At 42.1% G+C, this 13,067-nt stretch overlaps 2 protein-coding genes across 3 annotated transcripts in view; one reads left to right on the top strand and one right to left on the bottom strand.

Annotated features, from left to right (window-relative positions):
• The first annotated feature begins 2,734 nt into the window (after window positions 1–2,734).
• On the top strand, window positions 2,735–8,050 carry cox4i2 (cytochrome c oxidase subunit 4I2). Its single transcript, XM_072696131.1, has 5 exons — window positions 2,735–2,879; window positions 5,608–5,707; window positions 6,688–6,852; window positions 7,044–7,175; window positions 7,667–8,050. The coding sequence occupies exons 2-5, from the start codon at window positions 5,608–5,610 to the stop codon at window positions 7,798–7,800; spliced, it is 531 nt and encodes a 176-aa protein (XP_072552232.1). The 5' UTR covers window positions 2,735–2,879; the 3' UTR covers window positions 7,801–8,050.
• Window positions 8,051–8,157: 107 nt separating this feature from the next.
• Window positions 8,158–13,067, bottom strand: part of bcl2l1 (BCL2 like 1) — a 31,321-nt gene continuing 26,411 nt past the window's right edge. For both annotated transcript variants that reach the window (XM_072696129.1, XM_072696130.1), the window contains one exon: window positions 8,158–11,881. In XM_072696129.1, coding sequence (XP_072552230.1) covers window positions 11,738–11,881 — 144 coding nt within the window. In that variant the 3' untranslated portion in view covers window positions 8,158–11,737. The remainder of the gene's footprint in view (window positions 11,882–13,067) is intronic.

The raw sequence follows: 13,067 nt of genomic DNA on the forward strand, positions 1-13,067 counted from the left end.
AACTGGTTTTATTCAACTTTTGTTTTGATGTTAGAAAGAACATTTAACATCAATTCATCATCATCAGCAATACATCATTTTAACATCAGAAATACTTCTAATAAACGTCTGCTCTGTTCTGTAGTTTTACTAGCAATAGAAAAAGACATGCTTTTGTTCACTGCTGTATATTGATAATGAATATGAATAAGTATTAATGTGCAAGAAGCAGACTTTATGTTTAACTTCTCAGCACAAGACTTTTTTCGTTTGTTCATTTTTATTTGGTCAATTTTAAAATGCTATTTTGATATTAAATCCATTATTTTTGCCTTTCTCTCTATACCAATTCAAATGCTTCACATTATTCTACATTTCACTAAAACAAAATTTACTGACACTGACATGGTGGTGGCTTGGGTTGCAGTGTGTTGCGCTGGTACGAGTGGATCAGACACAGCAGTGCTGCTGGAGTTCATAAACACTGTGTCCACTCTACCCCGTTGTGCCACCTTGTCAACGTAAAGTCAGAGACAGCAGCTCACCTGTTGCTGCACAGTTGTTGTTGGTCATCCTCTAGTCCTTCATCAGTGGTCACAGGATGCTGCCTACAGGACAGGATATTTCTGGTTGGGGGACCGTTCTCAGGCCAGCAGTGACACTGAGGTGTTTAAAAAAAAAAAAAAACTCCAGCAGTACTGCTGTGTCTGGTCCACTCATACAGGCATAACACACACTACACACATATACTAAACTAACTAAACCACATTGACACAAGCCAGATTGTGATGGCTAGCTGACTGGGTCAGAGCATCTCCAAAACATGAGGCAGGTCTTGTGGGTGTTCCCGGTATGCAGTCAGTAGTGTGGTCAGTACCTACCAAAAGAGTTCCCAGAAAGAACAATTGGTGAACTGGCGATGGGGCTAGGGGCATTTAAAGTTTACTGGGGCAATCCATTGAGGACCCACTTCACAATTTATCAGGACTTAAAAGATCTGCTGCTAGTGCAAGCCACCACAGGACACCTTCGGAGGTCTTGTGGAGGCCATGCCTCGAATAGGCATGTTATGGTTGATTGGTGTGTGTATGTGTGTCCTGTGTGACCTCCTCTGGCCTGGACTGTTCACACAAGGACGGTTGGGTCCATGGATTCATGCTGTTGGTGCCAAATTCTGACCTACCTTTGTGGGCCTCGGCAGAACCGTGGGTCTCATCAGACCAGACCAGGTTTCTCCGTTGCAGCCTCAGCTTTGTGTTCTTAGCTGATTGAAGTGGAACCCATGTGGTCTTCTGCTGTTGTAGCCCATCCACCTCAAGCTTGGACATGTTGTGCATTCTAAGATGTTTTTTTTTGTTTTGTTTTTTTTACCCATTACAACTACACAGTTACTGTAGCCTTTCAGTCCACCACTCTCTGTTGACCCCTCACATCAACAAGGTGAACTAACGCTCACTGGGTGCTCTTTCTTTATTGCACCACTCTGAGTAGCCTCTAGGAAACTGCCCTGCTAGAAATTCCCAGGAGATCAGCAGTCTGTCTGCACCAACAATCACACCACACTGGAAAGCACGATCACATTTCTCCCCCATTTCTGATGGTTGAGGTAAATGACACGATTACCTGAAGCTACTGGCCTACAGCTGCATGACTGGGTGCACTGCCCTGTTGCCACACGATTAGCTTAATGGGAAGTGCACGAATGGGTGGGTGGGTGTACAGGTGTTCCTAATAAAGTGCTGGGCGAGTGTAGGAAGACCACAGACTGAGCCCAGTTAATGAAGTAAGCGGAATCAGCTGTGCTCAGGCTTAGAATGAAAACCTGTATCAGCAGCTGCTTCTGCAGATAACATTGGGCTCATTTACTGCTTAGGAGGGCGGGGGGTGAAGTCACCTGCAGGTCGGTGTAACCTCTTCGCTTCAGTCGCTCCGAATATCAACCAGAAATCCGGATCAGTCACACAAGGGTTTGTCGTAAGTCTCTCTCTCTCTCTCTCTCTCTCTCTCTCTCTCTCCACCTCTCCACTTTGTCTCTCTCTCTCTCTCTCCACTTTGTGTCTCTCTCTCCCCACTTTGTGTCTCTCTCCACCTCTCCACTTTGTCTCTCTCTCTCTCTCCACCTCTCCACTTTGTCTCTCTCTCTCCACTTTGTCTCTCTCTCTCCACTTTGTGTGTGTCTCTCTCTCCACTTTGTGTGTGTCTCTCTGTCTCTCTCTCTCTCTGTCTCTCTCTCTCTGTCTCTCTCTCTCTCTCCACCTCTCCACTTTGTCTCTCTCTCTCTCTCCACTTTGTCTCTCTCTCTCCACTTTGTGTCTCTCTCTCTCTCTCCACCTCTCCACTTTGTCTCGCTCTCTCTCCACTTTGTGTGTGTCTCTCTCTCTTTGTGTCTCTCTCTCTCTCTGTCTCTCTCTCTCTGTGTCTCTCTCCACCTCTCCACTTTGTCTCTCTCTCCACTTTGTGTCTCTCTTTCTCTTTCTCTGTCTCTCTCTCTCTCTCTCTCTCCACCTCTCCACTTTGTCTCGCTCTCTCTCCACTTTGTCTCGCTCTCTCCACTTTGTGTGTGTCTCTCTCTCTCTCTCTCTCTCTCTCTCTCTCTCCACCTCTCCACTTTGTCTCTCTCTCTCCACCTCTCCACTTTGTCTCTCTCTCTCTCTCTCTCTCTCTCTCTCTCTCTCTCTCTCTCTCTCTCTCTCTCTCTACTTTGTCTCAGTGTCTCTCTCCCTCCTCCTCTTGAGTCTGGAGCTTGTCACCGTTGACGGTTGTTGAAGGCTGAGGCAAAGGCAGGGGTTGCTCTGAGGCAGTGTGCTCCCTCCCTCCCTCACTCCCTCACTCACTGACTGACTGACTGACTGACTTGTGGTTGTAACGGCCCTTCGGTCTTCCAGTCTCTCAGGCAAACCGTGAGTATATTCGCATTAGCTAGAGTGCGCGGGAATGGAGGTGAAGTTTGGGGAAAGCTGGTTCCTTCTTACTGTAAAGTTTTGTACTTAGTACCGGACAGAAGGGTTGCATGAAGACGGCTATGTCCATACGTGCAATTATATAAAAGCAACAGGAGGCAAATCGACATCGTCGTTGCTTAGTTCTTCCTTATTTCTAAAAAATTAATTAATAAATAAAATAATAATGAAGTGCAGTGGTTTGGCTTTGGTGCCTTAAACACACACGTATCCCGCTTTTATCTAGCATGGCTATCTATGTACGTCACGAAGCTGCAGAGTTGAGAAAATCGGTGTTCTGCTTCTTCAGGTTTGAAGACAGTTGTATCTTCGCTCATTTCTAGGATTTCTAGGAGTAAACTAGCTCAGAAGTCTTAATGTTGACCGTTTTTGCTCGGTGAAGTCTAAAATGTCCGCTGCAAGTGTCTGGACGTGGCTGTTTATCTGTGCAGAGCTCTGCTGCTGAAATGTTGCCAGATTCCCCCATTTTAATGGCTGTGTGCAGCCTGGGCCTCAGACTCTGAGACTGGGAACAGCCCTCTTTTACACCCTTTTTTGTCTTTAGGATGGATGTAAGGGTCTGGTTTACCTTTTTTTTGTTGTTGTTCTATTAAGAAAGCAGTTTGTCTTTACAGTTATTCCATTCCTTTCCCTCTCCATGTATCTCCACCATGCCAGTACACAACATGCTGCTGTCCTTGTATATCTCTGGATGAGTAGACTGGAAACTTTGGTCACCCCTTCCAACTGCCTGTAGAGAAGCTGGAAGGGCAGTTTGCTAGTGTAACCAACAACAACAGCTGATGATGATGATGATGATGATGATGATGATGATGGTTTTTTAAGTAGCCAGACTGAGCAGGCTGGGGTTGGGATTTGGATTTGGTTCAGGACACTAGAGTTGATGCATTAGTACATGTGGCCTGCTTGTAAATCAAGTGCCACCGCCATGCCAGCCGTATCAAATATATCAAGGAGCCAAAGTCCAAAGAAGAACAAACGAATCTAATAGCTGATGGGTCATATAAAAGCACTGAAATCTGAAAGTCCAGGCCGTGTGAGTGGTAAACACACCAGATGAGGGGTAGTTTCATGGTTTCCGGTTTTTAGCACATTCTCCAGTAACTATAAACAATTTGTTTTAGGCAAAACATGTGGGGGATATATATTTCTGGAGACTCCTTGGGTCAACACGATAAGAGGATAACCTTGTCACACAGTCTTAGAGCCACAGCGAGCGGCACAGTTACTAACAGTAATTCCCTAAGCTGTAAGCACTGAGCACGGCGCCCTAGTTTGGCCGTTGCTTAACTGTACGCTGTCATTCAGAAATCAGGAATCCCTGTTCAAAAGTACAGAGTCAATCATTTCAGTAGCATGAAACCCATTTAGTCGCGGATGCGCTCCTTCTTTCCTTCTTCTACATGATTCTAAAACTAAGAACTCCACATCTTTAAGTTTCAGATCATTTGTAGTAGGGCTGGGTGATATGGACCTATAAAGACCTTTTCCACGATGCAGAATTTTTCACATGTATAAATACTAAACAAAAAAAATTAAATTCAAGATCTGCGGTACGTCACATAACTAAACCAGTTATTAAACACCAAGAATCTTTGATGAGCTTAGAAAAGCATATTGTGTATCAAGATAACAAAATTTATCACGATACGATAAAATATCGCCGTATTGGTCAGCTCTTATTTGTAAGAATCTGTGTAAGGGAAAATATTGATAACTTGGACATCTAACCATATAGATTATAGGTTTGAATGTCCAGCCCAATCTGAACTGTAGCTGGTTCTAGCATTATTTGGGAAGTTGTATAACTTTTGTTAATGATGTTAATTAAATGTGTAATAAAATTCATCATACATTAAGAAACAAAGCAGAGATCAACTCAGTAACTTTGCCTGAAAGGACCAAAATTATTATAGTAAATTATTTTCATTTTCATTTCAAGTATTTGCTGTCCCCAAAATAACTAATGTTTGTGAAGGTGACTAAAGGGAATAAAATAAGTAATGTAAAATGATTCACATATTTGAACAAAGTGTCAAGTCCTCCAATGGAAGTCACTTTTAAGCCAAGTCAATTCCCATTGGCCTGTTGAGTTACCAGTTCAGTAGAGAAGCTTATGTACTTGCGCTCATTGGCCATGTTCTCAAACACTGATCATATAACTGCCCCTCTGAAAGGGATCACCATAGAGCTGGGGCAGATATTTGCAGTGCTCCCAGCATGGTCAAGGCATTTAGGTGGGTGTTGAGCTGGCACGAGTGTCTCTGGGCTCAGTTGTATTGCTGGGGTTCCTTTTCTTTTATATATTAATACACACATTGAAAACTCACTAGTGATTTTTTTTTTTTTTTTTTTTTTTTTTTTTTTTTTTTTTTTTTTTTTTTTTTAGACACACCTACATTGTTGACATATGTTGTGTGGTCAGGGGCTATGACTTCTCTTTGCTGTGCACAGTATGTGTTGGTCATCCTCTAGCCATTCATCATTTTCTTAACCACCAGCCAACCGTTACCTAACCAGGTCACTGAAATGTTTAAACATATCATGTTACGTCATACTGGTGCAACACCACAAACGCACCACTGCTGTGTAGGCGTCACTGCTGTGATGAGTGGTGCACCACCCAGGTAATATAATTTGGTGTTTGTATGTCCATCCTGTGTCTTAGATGCTGCGCCTGACTGCAGGACGAGTGAGGACACTGTTGTCCAGACAGAAGGTGGCGGTTCTCAGCACCGGCAGTGCCAGGATGGCCAGCCATGGGCATGGTAAAAAGGAAACTGTTAACTGAAGATGTGTAGGCCTTGTATTACACTGTATCCAAATTTCATGACAAATGGACCAATAGAAATGCTCTAAAATGACCTGTTCCCCCATGAAGTGACACAAATCCATATACACATGCATATGTGTCACTTCATGGGAGGACAGGTCATTTTAGAGCATTTTTATTGGTCCATTTATCATGAAATTTAGATACAGTGTAAAGAACAAGTGCTGGATTTGCACTTTGATTCACAGAACTTGTATTCAGTTTCATCCAATGGCAGCTCGATTTGATGCATTTTTCGATATAGCAAAAAGTGACTGAAAATGTGCCCAGTGTTTGTCAAAATCTTAATTTTCAGTTTGTTCAACGTTCTAAAAGTGCAATATTTGAAACAACCTGTGATTTCACAAAGCTTGTTTAAAGTTTTAGCTGCAAACTGTTAACTGTTAGATGATGCACCAGCTGCAAGTTAACATGAATCATGAGGCAACTATACAATGCAATAAAAATAAAAAATACTATATACAGGCAGTTCAGTATAATGGCACACCCCTGATGGATGAATGGATAGTCTGTGAGCTACTGGTAAAATGTGGAATTTTTTTAATCCAAAGATAATTTCTGAAATTTCTTTCCAGAAATTCCAAATATCTGAACATGAGTTTCAGTGGTGGAGATTGGATTCAAATAAAGGCAGTACCTATTCGGCTCCACAAATTTGTCAAATTAAATATGAATATTTACCCAGAAGCTGTAGAATAATTGCCATTTAACTCAGACTTTCTTTCCCTTTTCATCCAAAACCTATTTTTATTTCCATATGATCTCAGACTTTTGGAGCACTCTGTATATTCTGATGCAGCAGTCATCTCTGGTAAATCAGTTCCTACAGTATGCTCAGCGTTCATTCTTTCTCCAGTAGGGGTCGCTCTCTCACTTGCGCTCTCTCTGACTTTGTCTCTTTCCATCATTGATCAGAAGTGTCGGCGCAGCCAGACATGTCTGCCCCCATGTACTGGGATCGCCTTGATACTCCTCTGCCGGACAGACCCTACCAAGAAACCCTTGGTGCTGCTGAGAAGAGCTTGAAGCAGAAGGAGAAAGGACCCTGGAACAATCTTTCAAATGAAGAGAAACTTGCCTGTGTGTATACGTAGTCTTCCAGTTTTTAGCAGTTCTCAAATTAGAACGGTTCCTTGGTGATTTTTGGCTTGGTTGTACAATGTAGAGAATTGGTGTAGAACGTTTACATTCTATGGAGGTTCTTTAATTTACTGATCTTGTCTGAAGGTTCTGTTCTACTGTGCTTTTCTTTTGTCCTCTGCTTGTCGTAGTGTACAGGATTATGTTTAAAGAGACGTATGCGGAGATGAAGAGGCCATCCAGTGAGTGGAAGACAGTACTGGGTGGAATCTTCTTCTTTATCGGCTTGACTGGCCTGGTGGTGCTCTGGCAGCGCATCTACGGTGAGATGGACCAACACTGTCCACACAGCAGAGAGTTGTGATCTTTGCATACATACTTACTTTGTATTTTTTGTGTTTTGTTTTTGTTTAGTTATTCTAGATTTTTTTTATTATTATTTCAGGTGTTCTTAATCCCTTATTTTATAATCCTTATATAGTCTTAAAATATAGTCTTTGGATATGAGTTTAGACGCATTCTAAAGCACATTCTTTCCAAAACTAATATTAAGCCTTGAGTGCTGGATGACATAGACACCACTCAATCACTGATCTATGTTTTCTGCTGATCTTGCCTCCTATTGATTGTTGCCAATCAATACCAGTAAGATGTGTGTCCTAGCCTGGGAATTTACGGGATTAATTAAACATGCTGCAGCGTTTGCAGTCTTTACTTTGCTGTCCTAGTACTTCTGGAAATCACTATAGATGGTCTTATATATATTTATTTATATACTTATTTATATATATCCCCATTATTTCTTTGTCCTCAGTGTATCCGCCTCGTCCTTGTACTTTTGATGAAGAGTGGGAGGCCAAGCAGGTGAAGAGGATGCTGGACATGCGGATGAACCCAGTGCAGGGTTTCTCTTCCAAATGGGACTATGAGAAGGGCCAGTGGAAATAGGAGCAGGGAGGGCAATTGACAGCCTGACTAGGTACCCGCTGCACTAATAATTATATGATGCCCTTCCTAGCCAACACTCTCCGTCCTCTTCAATTTTCGAATGGTCATAAATTCATCAATTTATGTTTAGAAGAGCCTTTGTGTGACCGCAGCTGTTGTGGTAAAAGGAAATGAATGTAATATCTACAAATATATACATTCAGTAATCTGCTGTGAGGTGTGTGTGTGTAAAATAAATCCTTTAACTTGGCATACCTTCATGACTCATTATACAGTGCAGACTTCAGTGAGGAATTTGTGTTTTTTGTTTGGCATCTGAGGCCATATACAGTTAATAATCACAGAGACAAATGAATGTAGAGGGTTGAAATCGGTCTTTATTTACTTGAATGATATCAGACATTTAAAAAAAAGTCCTAAGACAAAACAATTCATTCATGGGATGGTGTTTAAATAAACCCATAAGCCTTAAAAAAATAGTTTCTTTTTTGTCTTGCTAGTTTCAGATGAACTTGGCTAAATACAAACACAATGAGGAACAAAACACCTTAAAGAAATGGATGGAGTTTAAGGCCATAGGAAAGAACACTATGCGTTTACACCAAATATCATAAATAATATTTTCAAATCATCAAAAGGCTTTAAATATTTTCCACTACGCTATTATGCTACTCTAAAAGTTTTTTTTTTTTTCTTTCCTTTTTTTAAAGTTAACTAGTTTACATAGTGTCGTGCCAAGGCTGGTCATTTTCACGCTGAAGCACAATGCCAAGCTTTTCTTGCACACCATCACTCATACACCCTCACGCACACACGGCAAGCAAGCAGCAGATTTTCATTTACGTGGAATGTATTCTGTAAAATCAGTGTCTACAGAGCAGCGATAATATACATTTAGGGGCAGTTTCAAATTTTCCAAAGCTAGGCCAGCTCTTATTATTCACCATCTCAAAGTGTTAAATGACATTACATTTAGCTGGATATAAGAAGAAATACACTTCTATTGTATCTCCTACCAACTCTTTCAAGCAGGCCTCTTTCAGGTACTGTAACTCAGTGTGTGCTGAAACAACTTCTCCCTGTTTAAAGAATTAACTATTGACCCAAGAGGCCTGTGTTAGGCTGTGTTCAACAGGAATATGGATCTGAAAAGGGCAAAAACCTTTAAGCATGTTATAGTAAAGTGGGTTTTCTGGGTTAAATGCTTGGCCCAGATTTGAGCTCACTGTGAAGGCCAAAGGCAGGACAGTAATCTCTACTACCGCCATTACATGACAAAACTTGGTGTGAAGTTCGAATTAAACGCTTTAAAAGCGTAGCAGTCCGTTTCGTCACGTCTTCTCAATTATTTTTCTCCATTTGACACGAGCAGAGGAGCAGCGCTGAGTGACGAGCAGAAAGAGCCGCCATGACAGCAAGACACAGCAGTTAAACGCAGCGGTTGAAGATGAGGCGGTAAGGTGGTAGGAAGAGGGAGAGCTGACAGATTTGAGTGCGTTTGAACGTTACACCTGTCTGTAAATGTCTTATGAGCCGGAACAGGGGGAGTAGGACTACACCAAAGGGTGTTAAATATGTTCATGGCTACTTTATGGTGGCACACTCCAGCCTAAACAATTTTGTTTTATGTCTGTGTCGTCCAGTATACCCAGCACGCTTTGTACTAAAAGGTTGTAGAACCACTGGAAAGTTTTGAATTTACTAATACTAATCAATTGTAAATGATCCTGCTTTCAAAAGAAAAATGCTCACCCTGTTTTTTTAAGCCATTTTCTCACCAATTTTTCTGATGCAATATCACTGGGCAACCAACATGATTAAGCAATATGGAGTGAGACAGAGCAAGGCCAGTTGTGCTCTCTCGGGGCCCCGGCTGCCGATGGTTAGCAGCATGACCGGGATTCGAACCAGCGATCCTCTGGTCATAGTGACAACGCCTTATTCCGATGGACCACTTTGGGCCCTTTGTGGTCTTTAAACAAAAATATTAGTCAAGAGCCTGTTGAGGCACGTAGCCACTGGTGAGTTGGTATCTTTACAACAGATGTGTTGATGCTTTAACTTTTCATATGGGCTGGAGTGCACTTCAAGATCTGTGTGTGTGTGTGATCGATCATTGGGAGTGTAGAATATTCTCCACCCTTCCATTCACTCTGGTTCTCTTGGCTGGCCAATTTTTGTTGTGGGGGGCCAGAGTACAGCAAAGTTTGGCGAACTCCCTATACAAATAAATTTAACCTATTGGAAAAAAATTCTATTGCAGCTGGGCATTAACAGACGAGTTAAACTAGGTGTGTATGATAACCTGGGTGGGTTAAACAGGTGTGTTTGGGCAAGATGCCAGCCTTTTAGGACTTAAAAAAAAAAAAAGAGCCCTACTTTATGGCATACGATATAATACCGGTCAAAGAACAAATGGATGGGTCTGTCTTAAGACAAGCATGGTCTCAGCATGGATTAGTTAATGGTTATGAGGAGATGCACAGTAAATGGTCGATAATAAGAAAAATGTTGGATGTATGGAGAAAATAAACAAATTCAAGATTAGCTGAATCCAGCTTTGTGCTGCAGTGTTATATATGTTGCATGAGAACTTAAAATAGAAACGCCTCAATCCCAACCGCCCCACCCCCCTCACACACACACACACACACACTCATATATATAGCAAAGTAGAATTGTGACATCTACCATACATCAGTAGCAGGTAAGTTCATTATGAGCAAGTATAGTTTTACTACCTAAGCTGTATTTAACATCTCTAACCTGCTTTGAAGGTGTTCTAAGTTTTCTCAAGATAAACATCACATACCCCCCCTTTCTCAAAAACAACACACACACACATACACACGACACCAGGGACTCGTGTGGCAATGTGGTTTAATCTAATTTCTGTCTGTTAATTGAGATATTACATTACGTGTGTATGATGCAGTGTAAGGAACACAGCAATGCGTGCCTATCCTACCTCTCCTTACAATACTCCCAATGGTGTAGAGAAAGTTATAGGTGATAACCACACATCCAACAAAATTAGGTTTAATAATGCAACATTAAAAAGAAAACAACCAAAAAAAACAAAACAAAAAAAAACACAAAGAACAAAACGAACATACTTAACTTACTTGCACCCATATCCGAACAGCATCCCCCATAATGTGTGAGGGTGCACTTGGTCCATTCAAAAAAACTGAGGTGCTCCAACAGAGCTTCTGAACGTCTCCACGCTTAGTCCTGTACTTAGCTTCCCACTCGGCAAGCTTTCTGTGGGCCTAAAAACGGGCCTTTAGACAAACACAAACTAAGCTTAGTCTTTAACTAAACTACGAGAATTCTTCATTGACCACTGCGACACTGACAACTAGGCTTAACATGTACATGGCGATTTAGCCCAGATTTTGCTGGAGAAAATGACCCGAATGTCTAAAGCATCCCCTTCATTGTTTGTTTGTTTATTTGTTAGTTAGTTTGTTTGTTTGTTGAGGACAGCCCTGTACTGTTAAAGAGCTTGCAGTCAGGTGTTAAACTTCAGGACTGAGAAGAGAAGCCTTTAAACTGTAGTGCAGGGCTTTGAATAAATGTCCCTCTAAGCCCAGAAAACAAGGGTCAGAAACGTGAACAGATACAGCTTAGCCGCTTTACTTCTAAGCAATCTCTGTGCTAGACGAGTTTTTTTCTGAAGTGATGTGTAAGTCCTTGCTACGCGCCGCCCGCCTTTCAAGACACGTGTCACAAGTGTGCTTCGGCCGCTCGCGCAGTCCACAGTGCAGCGTGGGAAGAAAGGGGTGTAAACATGACAATTCTTGGCAAAGAAAACCAAAACCAAAACCAAACTTTACACTTTAAAGAGGGTTTAAGTTCCTTCATTGTTTTCGCCTGACGTCTGTACTGAGAGGAGGAGGAGGCAGTTTTCTTCAGGGAATCCTCCCGGCCCCCCTTACAGACGCTTCTGAGCGATGAGGGAGCCCACCACGACTCCTGTAAACAGGGTCATCCCCGCCAGCAGCCACTTCTTAAAGCTCTCCTGCGACCTTCTGCTTTCTGCTGCTGCGTCCTTCCCAAAGATCTCGGCAAAGCGCTCCTGCAAAACAACAACATGACGTTAGAAAGACGTTATCAGGATGAATTACATCGCAACATGATTGTCTGGCGGTATTGTGGAGATCATGAGAGAGTTCTGACCAACACTGACCAACTATATAGTTCATTAGAAAGAGAGCACAATTACAACTGGCTGATTGGAATTAGCAATTTTTCGAACCATCTTGTCTATTCTGTATATAACCACAGTTTTATAAAGGTGTCCAAAAGGGGTGAGTAATATGATAAACTTACTATTTATTAATTTATTAAGATTTTTATTTTATTATTATGATGCAAGATGCATGCTATCCTATGGTGCCGCACTCCATCCTGTAAAACAGGAGCAATTATGCTCTTAGTAATAAAACATGCAGTTGGTCAGTGTTCTGTTAATACTGACAATATCAAAAATATGCTTAGAGATCACAATACAATAAAATAATGTCACAGCCACCGCCTCTACTGGAATGCTCCACTGTACCGTATAGATCTACTACACCAGTCCATGGTTCCACAGTTGCGGTCCTGGAGGGCCGGTGGTGTACAGTACAGTTTGGAGAACACCCTGCTCTAATATACCTTGTTAATCTGATCATTTGCTGGGGAGTTGAGAGTTGAGGTGCATTTCAGCAAGGAAATCACCAAAAACTGTGCTGGACACCAGCCCTCAGGCCTGGAACTGAAACACTGAAGCACCGAGTCATTGACATTGTGCCTGTTCTAGAGAAGAGTTGTGCCGAAACTGGCAATCTATTGAATGCCACAGATGCAGAAGATGGACAATAGCTTGAGAAACACCAGTGTACTCCTTTCCTTTCCAATGTATTTCCTTCTAGAACCTAATAAACCACAGCTTGAAGCGCACACTGGACGATGGAAAATTCCAGGAACGGACACAAATATTCCGTTCCTTTCAAACGGGAGAGGAAAATTCCTACTATGGTGAAGCACAAACCCGCACACACATGCACACACTTTCACACACCCCCCCCTCCCAATCAGATCCATGGAAGACACCCGCATTTGCGCCTTGAAAGCCAATCACACGGCACCATAGCAGTCCTGCCCAACACAGGCCTTCCTCTGGTCCTGCCTCTTCCTCCAACAAAGCTTGTGTGTGCTCTAGAGCATGGCTTCCCTTAACCACAAGGGGGTGCACATCCCTTACATTACTAAGTATAACC

Source organism: Salminus brasiliensis, chromosome 14 (assembly GCF_030463535.1).
Source record: "Salminus brasiliensis chromosome 14, fSalBra1.hap2, whole genome shotgun sequence".
NCBI classification, from domain to species: domain Eukaryota; kingdom Metazoa; phylum Chordata; class Actinopteri; order Characiformes; family Bryconidae; genus Salminus; species Salminus brasiliensis.